Source organism: Aspergillus bombycis (genome assembly GCF_001792695.1).
Source record: "Aspergillus bombycis strain NRRL26010 chromosome Unknown contig00016, whole genome shotgun sequence".
Taxonomy (NCBI): domain Eukaryota; kingdom Fungi; phylum Ascomycota; class Eurotiomycetes; order Eurotiales; family Aspergillaceae; genus Aspergillus; species Aspergillus bombycis.
Window position 1 is genome coordinate 169,928 of NW_019170018.1, and position 25,496 is coordinate 195,423.

The 25,496-nt window shown below is 49.9% G+C and overlaps 11 protein-coding genes across 11 annotated transcripts; 6 read left to right on the plus strand and 5 right to left on the minus strand.

Moving 5' to 3' along the window:
• Positions 1-355: 355 nt before the first annotated feature.
• Positions 356-1,815, plus strand: ABOM_003416 (putative proline oxidase Put1; the record flags this gene model as incomplete). Its single annotated transcript, XM_022530546.1, has 2 exons — positions 356-921; positions 975-1,815. The coding sequence occupies 2 exons, from the start codon at positions 356-358 to the stop codon at positions 1,813-1,815; spliced, it is 1,407 nt and encodes a 468-aa protein (XP_022392175.1).
• A 1,463-nt stretch (positions 1,816-3,278) lies between these two features.
• ABOM_003417 (NmrA/HSCARG family protein) lies at positions 3,279-4,235 on the plus strand (the record flags this gene model as incomplete). The annotated part of the gene is made up of 1 exon (XM_022530547.1): positions 3,279-4,235. The coding sequence occupies one exon, from the start codon at positions 3,279-3,281 to the stop codon at positions 4,233-4,235; it is 957 nt and encodes a 318-aa protein (XP_022392174.1).
• Positions 4,236-4,777: 542 nt separating this feature from the next.
• On the minus strand, positions 4,778-5,170 carry ABOM_003418 (uncharacterized protein; the record flags this gene model as incomplete). Its single annotated transcript, XM_022530548.1, has 1 exon — positions 4,778-5,170. One exon carries the CDS (start codon positions 5,168-5,170, stop codon positions 4,778-4,780), a length of 393 nt encoding a protein of 130 aa, XP_022392181.1.
• Positions 5,171-6,547: 1,377 nt separating this feature from the next.
• Positions 6,548-9,964, plus strand: treA (alpha,alpha-trehalase treA; the record flags this gene model as incomplete). The annotated part of the gene is made up of 4 exons (XM_022530549.1): positions 6,548-6,559; positions 6,634-8,373; positions 8,424-8,711; positions 8,777-9,964. 4 exons carry the CDS (start codon positions 6,548-6,550, stop codon positions 9,962-9,964), a joined length of 3,228 nt encoding a protein of 1,075 aa, XP_022392180.1.
• A 364-nt stretch (positions 9,965-10,328) lies between these two features.
• On the minus strand, positions 10,329-11,446 carry ABOM_003420 (putative serine/threonine protein kinase; the record flags this gene model as incomplete). Its single annotated transcript, XM_022530550.1, has 4 exons — positions 10,329-10,667; positions 10,742-10,947; positions 11,006-11,292; positions 11,349-11,446. The coding sequence occupies 4 exons, from the start codon at positions 11,444-11,446 to the stop codon at positions 10,329-10,331; spliced, it is 930 nt and encodes a 309-aa protein (XP_022392074.1).
• Positions 11,447-11,997: 551 nt separating this feature from the next.
• Positions 11,998-13,210, plus strand: ABOM_003421 (phosphate carrier protein 2; the record flags this gene model as incomplete). Its single annotated transcript, XM_022530551.1, has 5 exons — positions 11,998-12,137; positions 12,235-12,654; positions 12,703-13,037; positions 13,106-13,131; positions 13,184-13,210. 5 exons carry the CDS (start codon positions 11,998-12,000, stop codon positions 13,208-13,210), a joined length of 948 nt encoding a protein of 315 aa, XP_022392075.1.
• Positions 13,211-14,045: 835 nt separating this feature from the next.
• On the minus strand, positions 14,046-14,866 carry ABOM_003422 (uncharacterized protein; the record flags this gene model as incomplete). The annotated part of the gene is made up of 2 exons (XM_022530552.1): positions 14,046-14,393; positions 14,453-14,866. 2 exons carry the CDS (start codon positions 14,864-14,866, stop codon positions 14,046-14,048), a joined length of 762 nt encoding a protein of 253 aa, XP_022392076.1.
• Positions 14,867-15,170: 304 nt separating this feature from the next.
• On the plus strand, positions 15,171-17,163 carry ABOM_003423 (ankyrin repeat domain-containing protein; the record flags this gene model as incomplete). The annotated part of the gene is made up of 3 exons (XM_022530553.1): positions 15,171-15,351; positions 15,402-15,990; positions 16,041-17,163. The coding sequence occupies 3 exons, from the start codon at positions 15,171-15,173 to the stop codon at positions 17,161-17,163; spliced, it is 1,893 nt and encodes a 630-aa protein (XP_022392077.1).
• A 910-nt stretch (positions 17,164-18,073) lies between these two features.
• On the plus strand, positions 18,074-19,954 carry ABOM_003424 (alkyl/aryl-sulfatase; the record flags this gene model as incomplete). Its single annotated transcript, XM_022530554.1, has 1 exon — positions 18,074-19,954. The coding sequence occupies one exon, from the start codon at positions 18,074-18,076 to the stop codon at positions 19,952-19,954; it is 1,881 nt and encodes a 626-aa protein (XP_022392078.1).
• Positions 19,955-21,191: 1,237 nt separating this feature from the next.
• Positions 21,192-22,635, minus strand: ABOM_003425 (uncharacterized protein; the record flags this gene model as incomplete). The annotated part of the gene is made up of 2 exons (XM_022530555.1): positions 21,192-21,387; positions 22,598-22,635. The coding sequence occupies 2 exons, from the start codon at positions 22,633-22,635 to the stop codon at positions 21,192-21,194; spliced, it is 234 nt and encodes a 77-aa protein (XP_022392079.1).
• A 1,387-nt stretch (positions 22,636-24,022) lies between these two features.
• On the minus strand, positions 24,023-24,928 carry ABOM_003426 (uncharacterized protein; the record flags this gene model as incomplete). The annotated part of the gene is made up of 2 exons (XM_022530556.1): positions 24,023-24,537; positions 24,610-24,928. 2 exons carry the CDS (start codon positions 24,926-24,928, stop codon positions 24,023-24,025), a joined length of 834 nt encoding a protein of 277 aa, XP_022392080.1.
• Between the last annotated feature and the right edge of the window lie 568 nt (positions 24,929-25,496).

Here is a 25,496-nt window from a genome sequence, read left to right on the forward strand (position 1 = left end):
AGTAATACTCGTGTCGGTGTGTGTCTGGAAAATCCGTATACGTGGACGACGACGCAAGGAGAAAAGCGCATCCCACCTCCGCGCGGAAACCCTAACCGAGCAGAGATGCGGATTTCCCCTCCGACAGCCATCTGTTCAGAGCTTATTCGGTCCACGATGACATCTCACATCGCCTTATCACCCCAGATCAACGACGATCATCGCCCGAAGACCAATCGGTCTTCAAGCCGCCTATCGATTTCCCCGGAGCAAAAGCGCAAATGGCAGGCATACCCCTCCCACGAGCGACGAGATCGTAAGATAAATAGTGCAGCACGAGATCATATCAAATGCTGTCAGACACAAGTTGACCAAAATGAAGCCGAAGGTATTCTGGCCCAGAAAGCCAGAAACGTTCTACTCTGCGTCCAAGCCGCTGGCCGATGCTGCGGCGTCATCATCATCGCCCGTCCACAATGCGAGCCTCCATGCATCGCCTGCGCAAAAGAGGGCGCCTCTCGCGGACTTACCGACAAAGACGCTGCTTCGCTCTTTGTTCCTGACGTCAGCAATGGCGTCGCCGCTCCTGAAACCCTCCATCGCGGTGCTGAAATATGTGGTCGATTCCAAGTCACCGCTGCTTAGCCCGTCTAAGAACCCCATCATGAACTACATCCTCCGCGCAACCATCTACAACCACTTCTGTGCGGGTGTCAATGAGACGGAAGTTCGCAAAACAGTCCAAGACATGAAGACTCTCGGCTTCAAGGGCGTCATCCTCGGATATGCCCGCGAGTCCGTCGCAAAGATCGATGGTGCCGGTTCCCACGTGGAAGAATGGAAGAATGCACAGGCCATCGAAGACCGTGCAGTAGACGAATGGAAAGAGGGTAATTTACGGACACTCCGAATGGTCGGCAGGGGGGATTACATGAATATCAAGTATGGCACGACCCACGTGAAACATAGTATACGACATATGCTAACACGATTAGATTCACCGGCGCCGGCCCTGCAGCCGTCGAAGCTCTCGCTCGCGGCGATCTCGTCCCGCCACCACGCATCAAGCAAGCTATTATAGAAATCTGCGAAGCCACTGCCGCCCAGGGTTCCCGGTTCTGGATCGACGCCGAGCAACAGATCTTCCAACCAGCCATTGATGCCTGGACGATCGATCTCATGAGACAGTTCAACCGCGACGGCAGGGTCGTCGTGCTTAACACCGTCCAGGCGTATTTGAAATCGTCCGCCGAAAATGTCCATCGCCATCTCACGCTCGCTGGAAAGGAAGGTTGGGCGCTGGGGATCAAACTAGTCCGGGGCGCGTACATCCAACACGATATCCGGGACAGGATCCATGATACCAAAGCTGACACCGACCGGAGTTACAACCACATTGTGGAGAGTCTGCTCTCGCGGCAATCTCCGTTCCAAGAATTACAGGACACGAAGTTCCCAGATGCTAGGCTTTTCGTCGCAACGCATAATGCGGAAAGTGTGCGGAGGGCATATTCGACTTCGAGACACCGGATTCTCAACGGCTTACCCACGATACCCTTAGAGATGGGCCAATTGCAGGGTATGGCGGACGAGGTGAGCTGCGGATTATTGGCCGAGTATCGACCGGAGTCCGACGATCCGTCGAGCGGGAAAAGCCCCGTGGAGGCATCTGTGTTTCCGAAGGTTTTCAAGTGCCTGGCATGGGGAACTACCGAGGAGTGTCTTCATTTCTTGTTGCGTCGGGCGGTTGAGAATCAGGGGGCCGTGGTGAGAACACAGGACACGGCAGCAGCAATGAGGAAGGAAGCGTGGCGACGGATAGGATTAAGATGGTGAATGCCCTCTAGGTATGGGCACAATGGCTTCTTTTACCCTGACGTACCCTTTAAGTCTATTTCAGTTGTAAGGATCATGCTGTAACGGTCGACATGCCAATACTGATTAGGCCGGCTAATCAGAAAGTCTCAATAACATTTACCCAGCAGGCGTGCATGGATTTACAGAGAATAATTATGAATAAAAATATGAGATATGAGCATAAAATCCTGATCGCTATGCATGCGACCTAGTGGCTAGTCGATAATCTGTTATGCATGTGGAGTTCGTAGTAGTTCTTAGTACGTCGCTATTGATTTGATCTATGATATATCCTGTTAAAGACGATGCCCCTTAGGTATCCCACCACGGATATACCACGATCTTTTCATTAAATGACTTTGATCGTATATGGTTCTAGCAATATAGAGAGCATATATATAGTGATTAGTAAAGCCTTTTAATAAAAAGCTCCATTAGGGCTACTCTATAGTCTAGACTCTATAGATTTGCTGTCTCGGATCGGACCAAATTCAGCCGTCCCGGAAGCCGGGCACTTTGCGACCCGATCAATGGACAGCTGACCATTTTACCCAAAGAGGGAAAAAGGCCAGCATAAGTTGCAAAGTCTTTGTCAGTGTTCTGTGATAGAGACATGTTACCAGGCCGTAGCCTGGGTTAAGCATCATGTAGATCGCCCTGATAATGGATACAGAGGGTGAGATTGTCGTCTATAATCAGAGTATTTGGTGTATTTTATCCAAATTGACTACTATGCCTACATATTCGTAGTCCGTATAGTAAAGTACAATCGTATATTCTAATTATATGGCCGGTTCTGGATTGGAATGCTTCAATTACAGTGTGTACCAAACACCCAAGCAGAATAAACGAGTAAATCTAAGCTATCCAGCCCACTCAATTAACAATATAAAAAAAGTTGTGCCAGGGGTCCCGAATCCTGGGGGTGCTGCAAGTACTTCAACAGAGATTGAGTGGCAGGCCGTCGCCACGAGCTCCCAAGCTCCACTCCACTAGGTTTAATAAAGAAACCTAATTCGCGTTAAACTTTAGTGCTATGTGGCAGAAAGCTCTGAATTAAATGCCCCCGTAGTCATTATGCAATTTTGTTGCGCATAACCACCCCTACCGGGGACATGGCCCATTAATAATGGTCTTTTCGAACCCTTTCCTGTCCATTCTACTAGGTATATACCTCAAACTGGATGTCTCGGATTACAAACCATGAATAGGGATTTCACATGCAGATGGCCATTGACAACGCAGTGCTGGAGTCCGCGTTGTCACCCCGTCGGATGATTGAAATATATAAAGCTCTCTCAACGTCCGGCCTCATCAAGGCTTTAGCTGTGCAGCAGTCCATTTCAAGCTACAATCTGACGCTCTTGACCAGCGATTAGTCCCTCAGCCCTATTTTATAGGAAGGCTAGCCCCACGAAGAATCCAGAGTCAATCACAACACCATGGCAAAGAAGATTATCTCGGTTGTTGGCGCCACTGGCGTCCAGGGCGGCTCAGTCATCGATGCCCTCCTGAAAGAAAACGTGTATCAGATCCGTGCCCTGACCCGAAACCCCGCCAGCGAGGCCGCGCAGAAACTGGCGCAAAAAGGCGTGCAGGTTGTATGCGCCGATGCCTCAGACGTCCCATCTCTGATTGCTGCATTTGACGGTTCCTCTGCGATCTTTGCAATGACCAATTTTGCAGAACCGTACTTCAGTACTGGTAGTGTGGAAAGGGCCATCGCCATTGAGGCAGAGCAGGGAATCAACTTGGCTAAGGCTGCGGCGGCGATCGCTACCTTAGACCACTACATCTGGTCAACCCTCCCGAATAGCATGGATGTCACTGGCGGGAAGATCATGGTCCCCCAGTTCGAAGGAAAGAACAAGGTTGATAAATTTATTCAGTTGGACAGTGCGCTCCTGGCAAAGACGACATTCTTGGTCCTCGGATTTTACTCTGAGGACTTCGCGTACCCCACCTTCGCTCCTGTGGAGATCCCCGGTGCTGGTCAGTATGTCCAGCTCCTCTGCACCCCCGGTGATACTCCTATCCTCGGACTGGGCCATGCTCGGACAAATGTCGGGTTGTTTGTCAAGGCTATCCTGGAACACCCCGAGAAGACCACCTTGGGCAAGACTGTCTCTGCATTCACAGAGCAGACAACCCCCGAGAAGCTGCTGCAAAGCTGGGCAAAGGTTAACGGAAAGAAAGCTCTTTATGTTGAGGTCAATATTAAGACATTTAGTACCTTGTGGACTAACGCGGGCGTTGACGTGATTGCCAAGATGATGGATTTCCACCGGTATATGGACCGGAATCCTTGGGCGGGAAGTAAGGACATCTTGACAAAGGATGATTTGGGCGTGGAAGGGTTGCTGAGTATTGAGGAGAGCTTTGCAGCCTTGAAATTTTAGATTTGCTACCTCAAGAGCTGCTGGTCATCTTACCTAGGGTTGTACCAATAGTGTTAAACGTTTTTATCACGCTCTTCAAGGATCAATTCATTACCATCAGAGTCTTGTTCATTGAGGTTCTTTGAGATAGATACACCCTACAAGGCTGAGCACTGACGTGGCTACTTCAGCCTTATTTGCGGAGATAGACAACGCCGATTTATCGCTCTGCATAACATATAAACCTACCAGGTTTAGCAATAGTCGGGCTGCATTTCAGCACAGGCGAAGCGAGCGGTGCTTGCTGTCAAAGAACCTTGGATAACTTCATGACACAGATGTTCGGTAACATACTCTTATTTTTACGGGGTTACTCCTAACCAGGTATCCGCAAGCTATGACCCATTTTAACAACGCTGAATTTTAAGTACCCAGATTCCTAATAGCCTTGGATGCGACCTCGTTACTGGTAGATTGAAGCCCTATTCTGAACTGACACCGGAGCCGAAAGCCGAACTCGGAATTCATATCCGCCAAAACAACGACAACAACAATATCAACCATCAAAGTGTTGGCCCCCGCTTCGATTTCAAGAACTTCATCACCTCAATGTAGTGGTCATCGTCTCTATCCAATAGTGCCTCCTGCTCGCACGCTTCGAGAATCTCAAGCACATATTCCTGACAATCCCATGCGAGTGTCTCATTGTCGACGCGGGCGGCCTCTACCGCCGCTTGGACGGTGGGCACATCAGGATCCCCAATTTCGCCGACCAGCAGTGACATTATTAGGAGGTCGGAGTCGGAGGGCTTGCCGCGGGACGTCACCTTTCGAAAGGAAGGGTGTTCGCCGTCGACTTCGAAGATGAGGTCTTCGGTTGCGGTGTGGAGGTGGAGAGCCCAGTGTTGGTAGTTCCCATAGCGGGGGTAGTAGATTGCGACGTAGAGGGCGGGCATTGTCTTTGTTCCGTGAGGAGGAGACGAGTATGAGTGATGTGAGTGTGGAGTGTTTCAGGCTGGTTGCAATACCAACTGTGAAAGTATAACTGATAGAGGGGTATCACACTGGACAAAACAGAGGCACAAGGCCATGTAGAGAGCACATTGAGGTCAAGACATATCACTAGTTAATCATTGAATCTGTTTGTGAAACCGTGGTGAATGTTGCCTACCAGGCAGCGGAATGTACCCTTCCAGGCCTGCATTCTGCTGCCTGAACAATAGACTGACAATCGTAGATATGTCCTCAATAGGACAAGTTAAATTTATGCTATTTTTAAAGTTATATTAAGCTCCTCAGGCGACATTCCCATAGGTGATAGATTAGGTGCGAGGGATTAGATCATGCTGCTACCCTTGCTAGTTACTACCACCGGCGATAGACTTTAGATCGTCGATCGCTCCTGTGAGGTTTTGGCCTTTCCTTCTTATCTCGCACATAATTTTGATAAGATCTATATATCTTATGCATCGCTGGTTCAATGAATTATGGCATTTCGACTTGGCCTGCTGAGTCTTCCTGCATACTTTCAGTTAGGGCAAGGGCCCTAGGAGGAATACCAACTAACGACTTTGGCGCAAAAAGAAGAAGAAAAGAAGCGCAGAGACATAAAAAGTAGAAATGCTAAGCCACAATGTTTCTAAAAGCCTCAAATCCTTCCAACCTTAATACTATTAAATGTTAGTCAGTGTTAAGGTGGAAATGGTGCCATCCTTCGCCTGGTACCCTGGATGATAAGATGGCCAAGACCAGACCAAGAAAAAGATGATGTCAACTCTCGCTTCCCCATGTAACCTTAACGGACAATTACCGGCCACACTAAACCCAGTTGCAAAAGGCAATGATCGACTCGGCATGAGTACGGAGGCCTTGTCGGCTCCCTCTTCCACTCGGCCAATCCCGATCTTTGCAGTGAGAGACTCGGTATAGGCGGATGTGGCTGATTCAACCCCGCAAATTGCTTCCATTCATTCATTCATTCACTTGCTTCTTGGCCAATACAACCCTTGGTTCACGGTGACAGGTCTGTGCGAACAATCCTTGGGCAGAGAAAAATACCTCAACGGGGACCCGAGTGCCGTTTAAGTACCTGTTTTGAGTAGTGGCTTTCCAAATCGAACGGCTGGTACGGCTGGTAAACTCCGCACCGGTCCTCCAGGATCGGCGCCTATGCTCCCCGTCCGGGATACGAATGTGGGGATTTAATCTGCGACGGGGATAGACCCCTCCAGGCTTAAGCTTCTGCCTCTATTTAAGTGCCTTGGTAGTCCTGCACTTTGCTCGCAAGACACCATTCAATCTAATTTTCTAGTGCTTCCTGAGAGGCACTGACAATGAAACTCAGGGTAAGCAGCGGCCTACCACCTCCACTCTCATTAAGGTTCCAAATAAGAGACCAGAAAAGCTGACTAGGTCCTAGAACCTCGCGCCATGGGCGCTGCTCTTAACAGCAGTCCATGGTCTTCCAAGCCAGGGGACTCAAAGCAAACATACCCCCCGCGTCGCTAAGATCTTGAAGCGGCACGAAGGCTCCAGCCAGAAGGCCGCCGACTCAGACCATGTGTATGAGACTAAATTCGACGGCGTCACTTGGGATGAGGAGAATTGGCTCCTCAAGACAACTACCTTGGACCAGGGCCATTATCAGTCGCGCGGTTCCGTGGCAAATGGGTACCTTGGTATTAATGTTGCCAGTGTTGGCCCCTTCTTTGAGCTTGACGAAGAAGAAGACGGCGATGTCATCAACGGCTGGCCGCTCTTTTCACGACGACAGTCATTCGCAACCATCGCTGGTTTCTACGACTCCCAGCCAACCACGAACGGTACCAACTTTCCTTGGTTGTCCCAGTATGGATGGGACACAGCGATCAGTGGTGTTCCCCACTGGAGTGGTCTGATCCTTGACTTGGGCGATGATGTTTATTTGGACTCCACGGTGGATGACAGCACCATTACCGATTTCCAATCAACCTACGATTTCAAGGCTGGTGTCCTATCGTGGTCGTACACTTGGTCTCCTGCGGATAAAGGCTCCTTCGAGATCACCTATCGCCTGTTCGCCAACAAGCTGAACATCACGCAAGCCGTGGTGGATATGGAGATCATTCCATCAGTCGACGCCGATGCGACCGTGGCAAATGTGATCGACGGCTACTCAGCGGTACGAACTGACTTTGTCGAATCTGGTCAAGACGACGGCGCGCTCTTTTCGGCTGTGCGGCCCTGGGGCATCTCCAACGTCACTGCGTATATCTATGCTAACCTGACCGGATCCGCCAACGTCGACCTTTCATCCCGCACTCTCGTGACCGGGAAGCCCTACGTGAATACCAACGAGTCCTCCGTCGTGCAGACTGTGCAGGTTAAATTCACCGCGAACGAACCCGTCCGCATCACCAAGTTGGTCGGCGGAGCCTCTACTGATGCTTTCGCCAACCCCAAACAGACAGCCAAGGAAGCTGCAGCAGCAGCACTGGCAGCGGGCTACACCAACTCTCTGCAGTCGCACGCCTCCGAGTGGGCGAATATTATGCACGAGAACTCGGTCGACCGCTTCACCAACCCAGCTACCGGCAAGCTCCCTGAAGACCAACATGTCATTGACTCGGCCGTCATCGCCGTCACCAACATTTACTACCTGCTGCAGAATACCGTGAGCCAGAACGCCATCGCAGCGGTCTCCAACGCCACTGTCAACGAGACTAGCTTCTCCGTCGGTGGACTCACATCCGATTCCTATGCTGGTCAAGTCTTCTGGGACGCTGACGTCTGGATGCAACCAGGTCTGGTGGCGTCCCATCCCGAAGCTGCACAGGGTGTGACCAACTACCGAGTCGCCAAATACCAGCAGGCCAAGGACAATGTCAAGACGGCGTTTGCCAGCTCTAAGAACCAAACTCGGTTTGACCCCTCGGCTGCGATCTATCCTTGGACCAGCGGCCGCGCCGGAAACTGCACGGCGACTGGTGCCTGCTTTGACTACCAGTATCACCTGAACGGTGACATTGGACTCTCTATGATCTACCAGTGGGTCGCCAGCGGCGATACGGAGTACTTCCAGGAGAAGCATTTCCCGATCTACGACTCAGTGGCTACACTGTATTCCAACCTTGTTGAGCGAAATGGGTCTAGCTGGACCTTGACGAACATGACCGATCCGGTAGCCTCTGTCATCCCCAATCATCCCGTCGCACTGCTAACAGGTTTTAGGATGAGTACGCAAACCACGTCGATGCCGGTGGCTTTACGATGCCCCTCATCGCTCAGACTCTGGAAAATGCCAACACGTTCCGCGAACAGTTCAACCTGGAGCCCAATGACACGTGGACCGAGATCTCAGAGAACGTTTTGCTTCTGCGCCAGAACAATGTGACCCTCGAGTACACCTCGATGAATGGTACCGCCGTGGTCAAACAGGCGGATGTCGTCCTCGTTACCTACCCACTGGCCTACGAGAGCGACTACACCGCTGAGATGAGTCTCTCAGACCTCGACTATGTAAGTCCCTCTCTCGTCCAAATCAACTACCTCTCTATCGCATACGAATACTAACTACCAAAAAGTACGCAAACAAACAATCAGCCGACGGCCCCGCTATGACCTGGGCCATCTTCTCCATCGTAGCTAGCGACGTCTCCCCGTCCGGCTGCTCAGCCTGGACCTACCACCAATACTCCTACGACCCCTACACACGAGGCCCCTTCTTCCAGCTCTCCGAGCAAATGCTCGACAATGCCAGCATCAACGGCGGCACCCACCCAGCCTACCCATTCCTAACCGGCCACGGCGGCGCCAACCAAGTCGTGCTATTCGGATACCTGGGCCTGCGTCTCCTCCCCGACGAGGCAATCCACATCACGCCCAACCTGCCCCCGCAAATCCCCTACGTAAAATACCGAACCTTCTACTGGCGCGGCTGGCCCATCGCCGCCGAGTCCAACTACACCCACACCACGATCCGCCGCGACACCAAAACCGCGCCCCTCTCCACAGCCGACGAACGCTTCCGAAACGCCACAATCCCCGTCCACGTTGGCAGTGACGGAGAAAAAGAAACCCACACCCTCCAACCCACAGGACGTCCCTTGGTCGTCGCGAACCGCCAAATCGGCACAATCCCCACAATGCAGGGAAACCAAATCCAATGCCAGCCCATCACGTCCCCGGACGAGTACAAGGCAGGCCAGTTCCCCATCTCCGCTAACGACGGCGCAACGTCTACGAAATGGCAGCCTGCTTCCTCGAAGCTCTCTTCCATCACTGTTACGCTGTCAGATACGCAGTTGGCCAATGCCGTGTCCGGGTTCCATTTCGATTGGGCCTCTGCGCCGCCGGTTAATGCGTCGGTGATCTTCCATGAGGAGGCTATTGAGAATCCTGCTTCGGTGTTTGCGTTTGGCATCCAGAACCAGGGTCAAGATGAGGAGGATGAGAAGTTCAGAGTTGTTCTGACCTTGACGGGTATTGAGCCCTCGACAATTTACACGGCTGAGGAGGCGAACCAGGTTCGCATTCCCGTTGGGAATACGACTACTGCGCAGCTTCAGCAGACTGTGAGGCCGTCGAGGTATGCCACTTTGCTGATTGCTGGGAACCAGGCCCTGGGTGGTGAGCAGGAGGATGCAGGCGCGACGGTAGCGGAGTGGGTGATTTTGAGCCAGGAAGGTGGACAGTCTCAGTCGGCTGCTACTGCGCAGAGGAGGGGTATGAATGTTAGAGATAGGGCTTTGTTGGAGAGACTTAGAAGGTAGTTTTGTTTGCTTGCAGTGTGTGATTGGTTGTATTACTATTAATAGGGAATGGACTTTCCTCTCCTATAAGAGATCTTGCTATGAAAGGATTTTCAATATTACTCTTAAAGGAGAGGTTGGCGTCAGAAGTATGTCCCCAGCCTCCTATCCTACTAGATATAGTAGAGACCTCTACAGAGTCTAATAAAGATATATCTGTGGTTGCCCTTTTTTTGTCCACATTGCCCCGTCGGGTATTACTGTACACAAGATACTCTGTGTTGAATGTCTTACGAAGCTAGAAGCGCCAACATCTTTGTAAGTGAATCATTATGGCACTGTTGTTCTCCCCCTTTAGCATGAACCCCGATAGTTGAGTATTACTTTATAATTGACAAAACCAGTCATCTTCTAAAAGTGCCCTTGCAGTTGGCCGATCTCTTGGGTCAAGTTTCATTATCTTGAGCACAAATTCCTTATCGCCGTGGCAAATCTCTCGCGCAGACGTGAGACGGAAAGGCCTGAGTGTTTCCGGGGGACTATTTTGCATGATCCATATCAGGACTGCGATTCTGTCACCGTCGGCGATCTCCTCATATGATGCAGGAAATGGTCCAAAGCACCGATGATGTTTCATGAGAATCTTGAGTTCATATTCGTCGTCGTCTGCAGATACATCGGGTTTGAAAATATGAAAGCCTTCCCCGTATATCAAACTTATGAGCTGGGATCCAGTATCAAGCATTAGCCTTCAGTAACAGGCGGGGTTATATATAGTAATGTGGAACTTGCCATTACACCGAAAGACCAAATGTCTGTTGCAGTACCCCATCTCATCTGTAACTGCGCTTCAGGGCTTCTGAGGATCGGCGTCCCAATAGCATCTCCGTCTTGAGCGTAAGGAGAGTTCATATGAACGGTGCTTCCAAAATCGGCAAGCTGGACATCACTAAAGCGGATATCACTTTCCTGATAATTGACCAGTACATTACTAGACTTTATGTCTACGGTAATTTAATCAGTTATCTTCAGCCGAAATTGAATCCACATCAAGGAACGTACCAGTGTGCACGTAACCTTCCCCATGCAAAACAGCTAAAGCCTCCAATACTCTTTTCGCAACATATTTTACTTCGAGTCGCGTAAGTGTTTTGCAGTTGGATGCATTCCAAAGATCATCATCCAGATACTTGAGAATGAGAGCCGGCGGCCCTGGAGGATCCTCGATTTCATCAAGAAGCGTGCGGAGGTAGGGGGATCGGGTTTGGAAACGGAGAAGAACGTCTCTTTCATTTCCTAGGCGAAAATGTTGCACACTCTTGACCACGACAGTCTCCTTATTTGGGGTCCTGTAAGGCTCTAAGCGTTAGAAGTTGGTGAGAAAGTAGGGATCATTAGGCATTACACAGCTAGCCAAACACTCTCTTGCAACTGCTTCGTTATCGTGTAGAGTCCTTTTTTGCCCGTCAACTGACGGCCTAATGTCACTGCACTGACGACCATCCTCGGTACAGTAGTAGTGCTATGTGGCTATCTTCTTCAATTCTTGACAGCGACGTGCATATTCCAACATAAATGCGCACCCCTTCCGCATCACGTGATCTTGACCGCCTGCAATAAAAGTTATGAGCAACGATTTTGCTCCTAGCCCTACAGCGCTCCATTCGTAACATTCATATCACCATAAGTACCGATAGATTTTTCTATACCACTATAGTCTATAGTACATAGTATGGCTACGGAGGATCCACCCGGGAGATGCCGACGGCCCGAATAGCCCCAATTCTGCCCAATGGGGTTAGGGTGATGGAGCATGCTAAATTAAATCCTCCAAAGCTGATCACGGTCACATCACATCATCGATCCGACCCCAAATGAATGCTGACTTGGCGTCAGCAGCCTCCGGATTATTTTCGGGACGGTCTTGCCCGGGAGTTCCTGGGTGAAAAGCCATTTCGCAACTTCCTGCACCTTCTTCGACAAGGTTCTGCTTCATCCTGGTGTATCATTCTCCACTCCATCCCTCAACTTCCCTTCTATATCATACCGGCAAGATGAGCGCTACAACAGCCGCTCCCGCCGAGGCCAAGTCTGAGCCTCAGAAGCTGACCGGCTTGAACCTCTACTCGCGTTTCGCTTTCGCCGGCGCCGTCTGCTGTTCCGTCACCCACGGTGGCCTCACCCCCGTCGATGTGTAAGTAGCGCCAATTCTTGCAAAGAACCGAGATGACGCCAGCTCGACAAGCAACGGAAAGGTCGCAACAAGGTGACTGACAAATACCGTTGCACAGCGTCAAGACCCGGATCCAGCTCGACCCTGTCACCTACAACCGCGGCCTGATCGGTGGCTTCCGCCAGGTCATCCAGAACGAAGGCGCGGGCGCGCTTTTGACCGGCGCTGGCCCCACGTTCGCGGGTTACTTCCTGCAGGGTGCGCTGAAGTTCGGTGGTTACGAGTTTTTCAAGCAGCAGTCGATCAACACGATCGGCTACGAGAATGCCAGCAACAACCGGATCGCCGTCTACTGTGTTTCGTCCGCTTTTGCTGAGTTCTTCGCCGATATTGCCCTTTGCCCGCTCGAGGCCACCCGTATCCGCTTGGTCTCGGAGCCTACCTTTGCCAGTGGCCTTGTCTCTGGCTTCGGCAAGATCGCCCGCCAGGAGGGTCTCGCCGGTTTCTACTCCGGCTTTGGCCCCATCCTGTTCAAGCAGTGCGTCCAACCAAGCTCAATGTCTCTCTCATGACTCACATGTGGCAGGGTCCCATACACCATGTCCAAGTTCGTCGTCTACGAGAAAGTCGCCGAGTTCGCCTACGCCAACTTCTTCGAGAAGGAGAAGACCAGCGACGGCATGCAGACCGCCATCAACCTTGGATCTGGTCTGATCGCCGGTTTCGCCGCCGCTATTGTCTCGCAGCCCGCCGATACCATGCTCTCCAAGATCAACAAGACCAAGGGTCTCCCCGGCGAGGGCACGACCAGCCGACTGATCAAGATCGCGAAGGAGCTTGGTCTCCGTGGCTCTTTCAGCGGTATTGGCGCTCGTCTGGTCATGGTTGGTGCTCTGACTGCTGGACAGTTCGCCATCTACGGTAAGTATCGAACGGTTGTATGGCTTGGCGAGTATTGATCGATGACGGCTAACGCATGTTTCTGGCAGGTGACCTCAAGAAGGCCATGGGCGCTGTAAGTCATCCCCAGTGAATCATGCAGAAAGTTTTACTGACCATTGAACTAGGTTGGAGGTGTCGAGATTACGAAATAGACGGCTGCGACCGACGAGGTATAGAATGATGTACATCCATAGAGCATAGAGGTACTGGGGTATCTTAATCTACTAGACACATGTACATGACCGTGCACAAGCTGTATGTATGTATCTTAAGAGGTCATAGACCTTGCGGGAAAGGAAGGTTTCTGCATATCAAACCACTGGTATTTCTTGTAAAGAGCTGGCGTATGTAAGAACTACTTGTATGCACAAGATCGCGCACCTGAACTGCCCACAGTGATAGAATCATGGTGGATACTCAGTGATTCTATCCATGCAACACTATTAGTCAAATCTTCTTGCCCTAATTTCTCACCTGCAGTAGTGCAAAGCACCGACTAACTTGTTGTGGTCAACCCCCACGTTTTACGGGTACGGAGGCTCACCGCGGCCACTCGGCAACAACAGCCTATTTACCGCCTAGTATTATACTCTCCTTGAATACTGGATATTATATGAAAGCATCTAGAATATAGATAATACATATGTAAATTACAAGGAGAAGTACAGATTCTCATCATATCCAAGTAGAAATACTTAATAGAAAATATACGTGTAATATATGTGTACTGCATATATCTCGGAATCCCCGGATCCCAGCCCCTGGTACTGAATTCACACTGTAGATTTTAGAGCCAACTTTCGATAATCTTCAATTCTAAAAGCTTTATATTATAGAGAGATATATACAGTATACAACATATATATTTATAGTAATTTTTTAAGTATAAATACAGAGATATAAGATATTCAGAATCGCTACCCGAATTCTGCAATATACAATATATTACTTCCATTCCGAGAAAGACAACCTCAGCCTGGAAAAAAGTCAATCATACCAGTGCGAGTAATTCCACTCGTTCAGCTTCGTCTGGTCTGACGGGGTGCAAGGCTGTAGATTCAACCTCCGGTATGCATCCTGAATCTGACTGCATAGTACGGCATCTTCGGTGATCCCATCGCCTTCAAAATCCGTACATGTCGCGCCACCGAAGATCGAAATCACAATGTCGGTCTCCACCGTCATGCCCCTGGATTCTTTCATCTTCATCCACCCAGAAGAATAGGTATCGCCCCACCAGATGATTTCCGGGACATAGTACTCAATCGAAATTACATGGTGCCCGAACATAAACATTTCGAAATACTCTTCCATCCGCAGACCGTCCCCTCTTGTCTGCGCGGGCGGGGTAACATCAGGAGACTGTGATATGCGAACTGGGGGAATATACATACCGGTATCTCATGGTATGTATAACTCTCCGCAAAGGCAAAACAGGAAACAAGGAACCCAACCCTGGGTATAGGAGGCTGCTGGACAAGCATCCGCCGCCAACTTGCTTCACGTCGAATATACGCCTCCAGCTTCTCAGGGCGCTGGAGCATGTCCATGCTGGCTAAGAAGGATGTGTCCCAGGTGAAGAAACCCGGAAACATCTTTGCCAGTAATGGATTTTGAACTTTTGTACCCGCCGACGAAGGCTGTATTGGGACGAAAAAGAGCGCTTTTTGAATCGCGACTGATTCTTGAATTACGCCGTGCCAAGTCCGGCATGTTCGCTGAGCTGTGAGAAGTGTTTGCGTGTCTAGCTGGAGTAGGATCAGCTCGAGAAGCTCGAATGTCGAGAATACCTTAGCCTGGGCCGCCATTCTGTGGATTGATTCCCTGGGATGCCTGCCCCTTCGGATCCGCGGATGAAGTGACGCTGCTTTGACATGCTATATCCATGCCAAGCCGCGTTCTAATTGGTTATCAATTATTTTCTTGGCGTTGCTTGGTTGTCAATCATTGCATTTGCGCTCCAATTAGAGCTGTTTAGACTCTTCTCTGCATGTTTTCCATGGGAATGCCGCAGGCAGCGACACTGGTGCCTATCATGCCAAGACAGTGGGGAAACGGCGTCTGCTATTTGAATACGCCAGATACAAAGCTTCGCATCATCATGCAACAACAATGTCGCTCTATGATAACAGCCAGTTTCGTGGGGTCTGCCCTGGGGATGCGACAGCAGAGAGGCAGAAGAGCTTGAGCTGCGAACGAGTAGGGACCCTGGGAACCTGGTTTCTAGCAGACAGGCTTACACAAGAATGGATCAGCGGCTCTGGTCCACAGCTTCTCTGGGCTTACGGACCGGGTAAGATGCATGCAACCCGGCTGGGCATGACAATGCTAACAGCCAGCCAGCTGCAACGGGAAAGACATATATCAGCTCCCTTGTTGTCGATCATATCTGCTCAAAGGACGGCCGGGTGGGGGTCGTGGTATACTATTTTGATGACAGCCATCCGCAATATAACGGGGCGGACTTTGGCGTCGCATATCCTTCGCTATCCAGACAGCTCACTGCCCAGGTGACTGACTCGCCTGCTGATGCCATTGACCAAGCAGAAGGAGGGCGTTCTACCTCCCTCTCTCTGGATGGTGAATCTCCTGGATTCTGGAACCTGATTCCCTCGCTTTTTGACTCGATCTTCGTGGTCTTTGATGGTGTTAATGCCTCCGAAGCCGCACTGAAGAAGATGCTCGTCCATTTTGGAGTAAATAATTGTCAGAATTCTGGTGTGCGCATTCTCATAATCAGTCGTTACCCGCCACCCCGTTCACTTCTCCGAACCTACGAGCTGCCAACCATAGTAATGAGGGCACACGAGGATGATCTCATGGCTTACATGGTGCACGAAATTGGAGATGTATCAGCCGAGAAAACCCCATCCTCAATACCCAAAGATATCAGTGGAACTATGGTCAATGTCATAGAAATGTTGGACGGCGCGTATGTGTTCTCGTCCCTGTCTCCACTCCACGGTGCTAACACCAAGGAAGATTTCCACCGCTACCTCAGCACAGAGATATCTCAGAGACATTGGATGAACTAGTTCAGGTTCTATCTAACCAGTCCCCTTCAACAAAGCACAAGGCGCTTAGCCAGCTAGCATTGGCTCATGTAGCAAAGGCAGAACACGGACAAAATACCTTTCAGGTGCTCTACCTAGTGTCCGCACTGGAAGAACTAGGCTACACACCGACAATATCCCAGGTTGTGGACTTCCTACCGTTTCTCGGCATACATAAAACAGAGGATAGTTATTACACCTCCGACGACATCGCAAGTATGTGTGCTGGCTTGACCACCTTCAGTATTTGCATCAAAGCGATGCGAATCCAGTCCTCTATTCTGCAGACTCATCTACGTGAAGAAGCTTCCAAAAACAACACCAAAGGGAAGATGCTTCGTGCCGCCATGTCCTACCTAGTGCAGGAAGACTTCCAAAGCGGAGCTTGCAGTTCATCTACGAGTCTAAAGCAGCGATTTCAAGCCCATCCTTTCCTGCCCTTCGCGGCACGAATACTATCAGTCTATACCTCCAGAGTACCTGACCGAGAGGAAGCGCTTGACGCCTTCCTCCGATTCGCATCTCACCGCGGCTCCATTGACTCCTACCTTCAGGCAGCAGGGGCCTGGCCGTATCAGGATGATGACAGCTATGATGAGCTTGAGAGGTCTGAGCGGCGATGGACGTATTTCCCGCGTGGCTATGGACCGCTCCATGTTGCTGCGCATATTGTGGGTGGACGGGTCTTTATCAAGGCGCTACTCCAACAGGGCGAGGACATAGAGGCAAAATCAAAGAACGGGCAGACGGCGTTGCATATTGCTGCAGGTGTTGAAGATGAGTCCGAAACGGCGAGGACCCTTCTTGAGCATGGGGCAAACGTGTCGGCAGTTGATATCGGTACAGAGACGCCGCTGTCGATTGCTGTTGTCGAGGGGGGTCTGGAGACGGTAAAGCTACTTGTCGAGTATGGTGCTGATGTTCGGAGTCTTGATGCATCTGTGCTTGAGGAATGTGCTGAGAGGCGAGATATTGCTGAGTATTTGACTGGTATGAGCGTGGATTTGCCAGATGTTGAGGAAGAGGGTGAGGAGGAAGATGATTATCTATGAGGACTGGATGCTTGCTCAGTAGGATATATGCAGGCACCCCTTGAGTGTGAACTTAAGAATGATATGTGCGAGTCACTTAGTGCCACATCGGGGGCTAGTCAGTAATGAATCATTTTATGGCAACGAGCCAAGTCTGATAGTGCGGGTGAATATACCGCCATCTAGGAACGCAGTAGAACTGAGGGACTCCGTAGGGAATACTTTACTATCTACCATGGCCATATTACATAGCGGCGCCTTACAGCAGTATTGTCTCAATCTCTGACCTAGAATATATGCCGAAAGATACTTCCGGCTTTGCTGTAGGATCCTTTAGAGACCGAGTAGGGTCGAGGTGCGAATCTGTGTGAACATTCCCTCCACTAGCACAACCTAAAACGCACACGATACAAGCACAACGCATACATTCTATGAACGGTAGGAATAAATTCAGAAGCGGTGCCTGTTTCTCACTACCAAATATAACCAACTGGTTTGTGTTTACGAGCATCGTTGGTTCTGTCGGGCCGGCGCGGAATGCAACGCTACGTCACTCCTGACTAAACCACTCGATGCATTCTCTGGTTCACGAACAGAATGGTTGGGCTAGAAGAAATAATCTCTGAGCGTTACAGCGCGGGGTATGTGGGGTCTAGAGGGAGCCTTTTTTATTTTCTTGCAGGATTTGGAGGCGTATTTGCTGATTGTCGGGTATCCTAGAACTACCTTTGCCATTTCACCGAAGAGTGCGCTCTAAAAGGGATCCCAATTCCAAGGAGAATAAGTAAAAGAGGGGATCTAGCCTACAAGGACAAGCCAGGAGTATGTGACATATATTGCCAGTCACTTCATATCATCCAATATTGGCAAAGGATCTTATTCGACCTTCAATCCTTCTGCGCTTTAGTTCCAGTGATATCTGCCTGTAATCATGTCTTCAACGTCCTACCCACCTGAGGACCCTACCGACAAGACCAATGCCTCTCAAGGACTGATCACCAGTCTCGAGCCCTGTGTGGTCTACTCCGACACCGACCCTGGCCGAGCCATCTGGGATAACGACTCTTTTGACTTCTTAGCAGAAGAGTACCCTTCCCATTTCGCCAACCCGTCGCTGTGGAGACAGTCTCAGCTTTGCCACAAGCAAGGTCTCTTCAAAGTTCAGGATGGGATTTACCAGGTCCGCGGACTGGACCTCTCCAACATCACTTTCGTCGAGTGTCCGAATACAAAAGGCGTGGCCGTTATTGACCCACTGACCTGTGTCGAAACCGCCAAGAAGGCGCTGGGCCTATACCAAGGCCAGTTTCCGGATCGGGTTATCAAAGCCCTCATCTACACCCATTCTCATGTAGACCACTTCGGCGGAGCCAAAGCCATTGCAGATGCCGCTGCCGAGGGTCTGAAGGTGTACGCGCCTAATGGATTCCTTGAACATGCCGTGAGCGAGAACGTCTACTCTGGGAACGCCATGGGCCGTCGTGCGGTCTACATGTACGGCGAGTCTCTCCCCCGGCAGCGGGACGGCCAGATCGGCTGCGGGCTGGGTCTCACCGTTTCAATAGGTGTATCGGGACTGATTCCGCCCACGACTAACATCCACCAGTCGGGGGAGAAGATCATCGTAGACGACGATCTGGAAATCGAATGTCAGTTAACCCCAGGCACGGAGGCGCCGGCCGAGATGAACATGTATTTCCCGCAGTATAACGCTCTGTGCATGGCCGAAAACGCCACTCACACTCTGCACAACATCCAAACCCTGAGGGGGGCCTTGGTCCGCGACGCCCGTGTCTGGGCTAAATACCTGGATGAAGCGATCGTGCGCTATGGGAAGGACGCCGATGTCGTATTCTCCAGCCATCACTGGCCGACATGGGACAACGAGAACGTCAATGACTTCCTGACCAAGCAGCGCGACCTCTACGCCTATCTGCATAACGAAACTCTCCGTCTTCTCAACACGGGCCAAACCGGCATAGAAATTGCGGAACAATTCCAGCTCCCGCCATCCTTGAACAACGCCTGGAGTGCGCGCGGCTACTACGGTTCAATCAGCCACAACGTCAAGGCGATCTATAACCGCTACATGGGCTGGTTCGACGGAAACCCGGCTCACCTATGGGAGCACCCGCCGGTGGCATCCGCAACGCGCTACGTGAAATGCATGGGCGGGATAGAGAAAGTGATCGACCTGGCCAAAGAGTTCGCGGACGAGGGCGACCTTCGCTTCGCCACAACACTCCTGAACCATGCCGTGTATGCAGACCAAAACAATGAGCGGGCCCGAAACGAGCTCGCATCCGTCTATCGCAAACTGGGCTACGGCGCAGAAAACGGCGCCTGGCGTAACTTCTATCTGACGGGGGCGCGCGAGCTGAACCCTCAGAACAAACCGCAGGGTTCCCAGTTATCCATGTCGGTGGAGCTATTGATGGCGCTTGATTTGGAGCAATTGTTTGATACTATTGCTATGCGGGTGGATGGACCGAAGGCATGGGGTCGGTCGTTCGCGATTGACTTCATGATCGCGGGCATGCGCCGGGGGTGGCATTTGAATTTGAGCAATGGTGCCATCACTGGCCATGAAATCGTGTACCGGGAGCCGAAGGACGCGGCAGATGCAACTTTGGTGGTTTGGTTGACACATAGGGATCTGGTTGCTTTGGTTGCTAGAGACCGAAAGAGCCTGGATGGCCTCACTACGACTGGAGACGTGAAATGTTGGGAGACGTTGGCGTCGTTGCTCACTACACCTGACCCTGCTTTTGCGATTGTAACACCCAGTGCGATATATAGTTCATCTACCTAAGATGGACAATATACTTCTGGCTGCTGTGCTTCACAGGATTCACACAATAAGAATGCTGGGCATCTGTCTTTAGCATCTGTCAAATTCTGGTTATATGTAATTCAGTTAGTCGGAAATTCCGGATATATCATCAAATTATTTATTTTTATGAATGGTATATTTAGTAAGACAGTGAAAACGTGTATCGTGGATAGTTTAGATAATACATAATAGTGTGCCCAATATCGATAGCAAGATCACCACCTACACAGACAGCACAGGAGACGATTGATGCTAAATAAATTGAACACAAGACCATTCGCAGAACGACTGTACAGTCGCCAGGGCGGCATACGACGAGGAGACAGCAACAATGATAGTGACCTCGCTCAAGACCAGAAGGCAAACCGATGTGAGGTGTAGACTAGAGAGATACACAACGACATTTCTGACAGTAGCTGACAGTTATATTCCAATGGGCACATCGTCAGCTTGGACGAGCAGAGTATTTGCCGGTAGAGGAGAGTAAGAGATTGCATTAAATATGGTTCTTATCTGGGCTGATTGTTATAATTTGCCGTGTGTTTGGCAAGACTGCCACAATCTACTGAGTACTAAAGAATACTTCCTAGCAGCCGGCCTTTCAGGTCGATTATGAAATCCACAAAATCATCATTGTCCATTTGTAATTCTAAAGCATTATAGCCTAGACACACAACCTCCGAAGTTACACATAATCCTGCTTGCTGAGTCGTGATATGGGAAATCATGTCAGCTCTGTTCTAGTAAACCTAAGCATGAATATACTGAAATGAGTAGACTCCTAAAATAGGCCTTTATGATTGAGATTGTTGATTATGCTCTTTCTTACTAACTGTTAACTATATCGAGATACTAGTATGTTACGGATAGGAATACCAATATGAGAGGCTTTATGAAAACTAAGGCTAGGGAAGAGATGTATACCGATTGGGAGAATGCCCTAAGTGTCTATATACATATCTGACTCCCTCTTTCCATCCTCCCAACACCATCAGATACTCAAGCACAATCTCCTAGCCCCTCCAACAAAATAGTCCTAGAAGTTCAAAGCAAACGAGAACAAGCACACAAGGTGAATCCTTCGCCCCCAATTCATTTCCTGTAGAAACGACACAACAGGCTATCTAGCAAGAACACTTGCAGATATTCCAGCCGATCATACAGTGGGACGATTCAATGCCGGAGCTGATATCGCCCTTCTTGCATCCATGAGATCTCACACCTTCACCGATGCACTGTGCGTTGCAACGACCGGCCCAGTCTGTCTTGCAGCCACCTTTCGCGGTCCAGGACTTTCTGGCTTGACGCCCGCGGTGTCTCTGGCTTCCGGTTCCGCTGGAGCGGCTGCGGCAAAGGCCATCAGGCCGGTGAGGACGACGAAGATGGACTTGATCTGCATGTTGCTGTTGTAACTGTAGTTATTAATTGCGAGAGACGCAAGTTGTCAGCTTTTGAAAAGTTCTCTCCGGGCTATGGGGTAGGGATGTGCATACAACGTGTGATGGTGTTGACCTTGAAATAACCAGAGTTGGCGCAGTAAAGGCAATGTAGACGAATTCCGACAATGGAAGGATTATATGAGTTTGTGGTTGATGAGATCTTGTCAACAGCCGGGAGTATTGAGCACTATTTATACCTCTGAGAGTGACAAGGCTTTGGCATATCTTCGCTGTTAGTAGAGTACCTCCATGAACTACACGAACAGCAAGTCCTACAGGAATGTATAGAGTCCAGTGTAAACAATATTATTGGCGGAGGGTATCACACGAACTGACCCACTTCACTAAGAAAGATTCAGGATCAATTTGCGAGTGGGTTACATTTTACTCATCGAGTCGCGGGGATAAGCTATGATCGGCATGCTTTCTGCATGTCTATAAATATATCCACTCAACATATTGGGCATTTTGCCAATGTGGATCGTGCCAGGCACGTCCCCGAGGAGCCCCATCAGAACTACCTCTCTTCCCCAGGGTCATATCAATCCCCGAATGGGAGTTGCATGATCTTTCGTATTTGTGGTGATCGACAGTTCAGCCCATGTCTTGGCTGCTACCTTGCTCCCCAATAAATGCTGGACATATATATGAATTTGTCTGCTCGTATTCACTTTTTTCCCCTTGCATTTCATATTCGTGTTCGGTGTGATTTTCGCGCTCTTCGTATCTGCATATATGTTTCAAGGAACGGAGAGACCATCCTGGTATTCTGGGGATAGTGAATATAATTGGAGGGTCTAAAGTACAAGTACTTTCTGCTATCTCGAAGAGGCTCCTCACACCTTCCACTATTCGCTCCAATTAGCCCCTTGCGGTGGCCTTCGTCCACTGGGCCCATCCCGACCAAGACTCACCACGTCATCAATAGTATGTTGAATCAGAGGCGACATAAGGCTGATCCATCCATATACGGGCACTGCGTAAGGATCAAAGAAAGCTAGTCCCTATTAAGGAGCATGATCAACATGCAGGGCGTAGAGTCGTGTGCAGGGAAATATTCCGTTCGGGCCATCCGTTGATTGTAGGCACCGATTGTCTACATATTCTCGTGTTGAAGGACTTGGCAATGGAGCAGAAGACGCGTTGGGAATAACTGTCCGATGGAGAAGGCACTGTGACATACCTTGTGGGCACGTTCCCTCGTGGTAAGCGTCCTGCCATGATGCGTGAATTCCATTGAACCGGACTGAACCGTATTTCCCCAAGTTCGAAAAGCTTTATTTCACGATGCAATAGCAGAGGCTCAATTCGGTGGTGAAGATGATGTAGAGAATTAGATATCTTCTTCATGATCTGTGGAAGCTCTGGAGAATTGTAAAGATTTAGTATTTCGCACTCAGATAAGATAGTAACATTATCCCCACATCCACCACGGCCATAACCCCTCAACACAGTCAAGCAACAGCGCTGAAAGCTGACTATCTGGTTAAGGCACATCACTTGTTAGCTATGAGGAGCGACCGAAAATGCCAAAGGGTACTTCGAGATGACTATAACTCCAACCTCTACCCTCTCGGCCGCCTGCCAGCAGGATAAGACGGTGACGGTGCTAGGCCTGTGGCTTTGAATAGGACACAAATAATGTCGAACACTCTACCAGTTAGAGTATGCCTGGAGCTAGTCGACAGTGATGTTGTAGCGCAGGAGCACATGCACGGCTCGGCGATATCCTGAACAGTTATCTATGCCCTGGCCACGGAAGCGAAGGTATAAGAGGAGCAAAATAAACAAACAGAAGAAAAACAACGAAAGAGTAGAGGAGCAAGGAAAGAAATGATAAAAAAGAAATAGTCATGGGATGTATCTTATCTCGTCCTTGGGAGAATAATGCTCGAAGGGGTTCTCAACAACGTCGGCACACTCAAGGTTGCTAACAGTCGATGTAGTATCCATATATCCCTAGACATAATGATCCGAAAAACCCTCTTTCTGCTATATAGCATTCCTTTATTATGTCGTATGGTCGTTTTCACTCCTATAGCCCATATCCTAGATTTCCTTCCGTACATAGCCTATGTAGTCGATATTTATATTCCCCCACCGCTGTATCTATGATTCATTGTATTTTTAAGAGGCTTCATAGCTTGAGGGTGTCTTATATGGCATTTATCGCTGAAGTAAGCTGGGGATGTAAGATGCCATGCTGTGTGTAGCTCCTCATTCTACAACTTCATAAACCACAGAGTCCCTGGCGGTTATACTCTGGTCCTGAGTGGGCGCGTACTTCGGATGATCGCCCACTTGGGTGGAGACTTCGGCCCTTGTTGTGGAGGCGCTACAGCCAAGAAGGCTGAAATAGCCCCGGCGGCGCAGCATTGTCGAGACCAGGTTTGGAAATAATTGTCTTGTTAGCGAAAAGACCCTGGTTTATTAAAGAGGGGAAGTGCATTAGCCTGGGAGCTAGCAAATTTACCAGTTATGAGCTCATTTCACTAGGCGCTGTGAATGTTCCGGTACATGCCGAGGGTCCAATTTCTCTGCTTCAAATATCGTAAGACATTAAATAAACTTGTTTACAGCCCTATGTACAGCAGAAAAATAGCTAAACTCATTCCGGCCGCGTCGGACGCTCACTATCAATTTCAAAGACCGTAGGACGTTGATTCAGAGGCAGCTCCACGGGATTCTTAGGCACAAAAGGCCCATACTGGTGAACGTATGGATACCCGTCTGATTGCAATGTCTTCATCTCTTGTAGCTTCTTCTGATACGCGCGTCTCTGGAAAGCAAGTAAGCACACAGTCGCCACAAGACATGCGCCTAGCCCGGCGCCCACGCCAGCGCCCACGGCAATTGTAGTGGACTCTGCATGGCAGTCACCGCTGCAGGTGGATGATTCGTTGCCTGTGCCGGCTGTGACTGTCGCAGTAGTTGTCGCTGTCACGGTCGCGGATGCAGAAGCTGAGCTGCTTGGGCTTGTTGAGTTCGAAGAAAGTATCAATGTGCCCATCTCTAGTTCAAATGCACTATCGCAACAATCGGAGCCATTCAGGCTGCAACACCAGTGCTTTAGACTCTTATCTGGACAGGGAAGAATGTGGATGCCGTAGTCTGGTTTCATTGCTGTCGGTGTGAGAAGTATTGTTAGCCGTAGACTCGGTGTATTTCAAAAGATCGCTGAAGTGAATCCCTTACAGCCAGGACAAATATTGAGACAGTCAGAGCTTTTCCAGCTCGAATCCGTGCAACCATTCTGCAGAACGAGGCCGGTATAGGGCTCGACCTGCGCGACGCAAAGCCCGGTTGTCGTGCAAACATCGTTTGGGTCACCATTTTGTTTATTAGTTGCGCAGCAGGGACTATCTGTTCTATCGGGAAAACAGGGCTGTTGCTCATTCAGTGTACTTGCGCCGTTTCGCCAGTAGCATTGTCGAGCAATTGTGTGCGGTAGAACGGCCGCCTGGATGAAGAGCCACAGCAGGGCTTTCTGCGAAGTATGGAGATTGAGCAGCATTCTGTTAACTTGGGAAAATACGGGGAGGGGTATTCTGGGGTGATATAATTAGGTGGGCGCTTACACTTATGATTGAGGGCTGTCTCGGACTAAAAGGCTGGGAATCGCCGTTGGCGCCAATTCCACTTTAGGGCTTCGAGCCCTGCAGGGACAGGCGCTTATGCATAAAATACAAGGGTTCGAAACACCGACACCAAAACATGCCCAGTCTGCCTTGTGTGCTTGGTGAGCTGTTATACCAATTATCCATGTAATGTCACATTCGCCATGCTTCCCTGCGCTCATGACCGAGACTAATTTTATACAACCCGGCAACCGACATGAATTGTCCCACTTGTTACCCCTTAGCCGTCCTTCATCCAGCAATTGAGATCACTATTATGGCCACCTCATATTTGATATGGGTGTAGGGCCGACTTGAGCGGAGGCGGTTCATGTAAATCCCTTCACCAGGAATAGCAAACCACTGGTTGAGATATAACGCCGGTCACTGTCCCTATATTGCTCCTACTTTCTAATTTCTGCCTCATAATGGCATTCCTCCGAAGGGATAAGCCCTATGCAACCT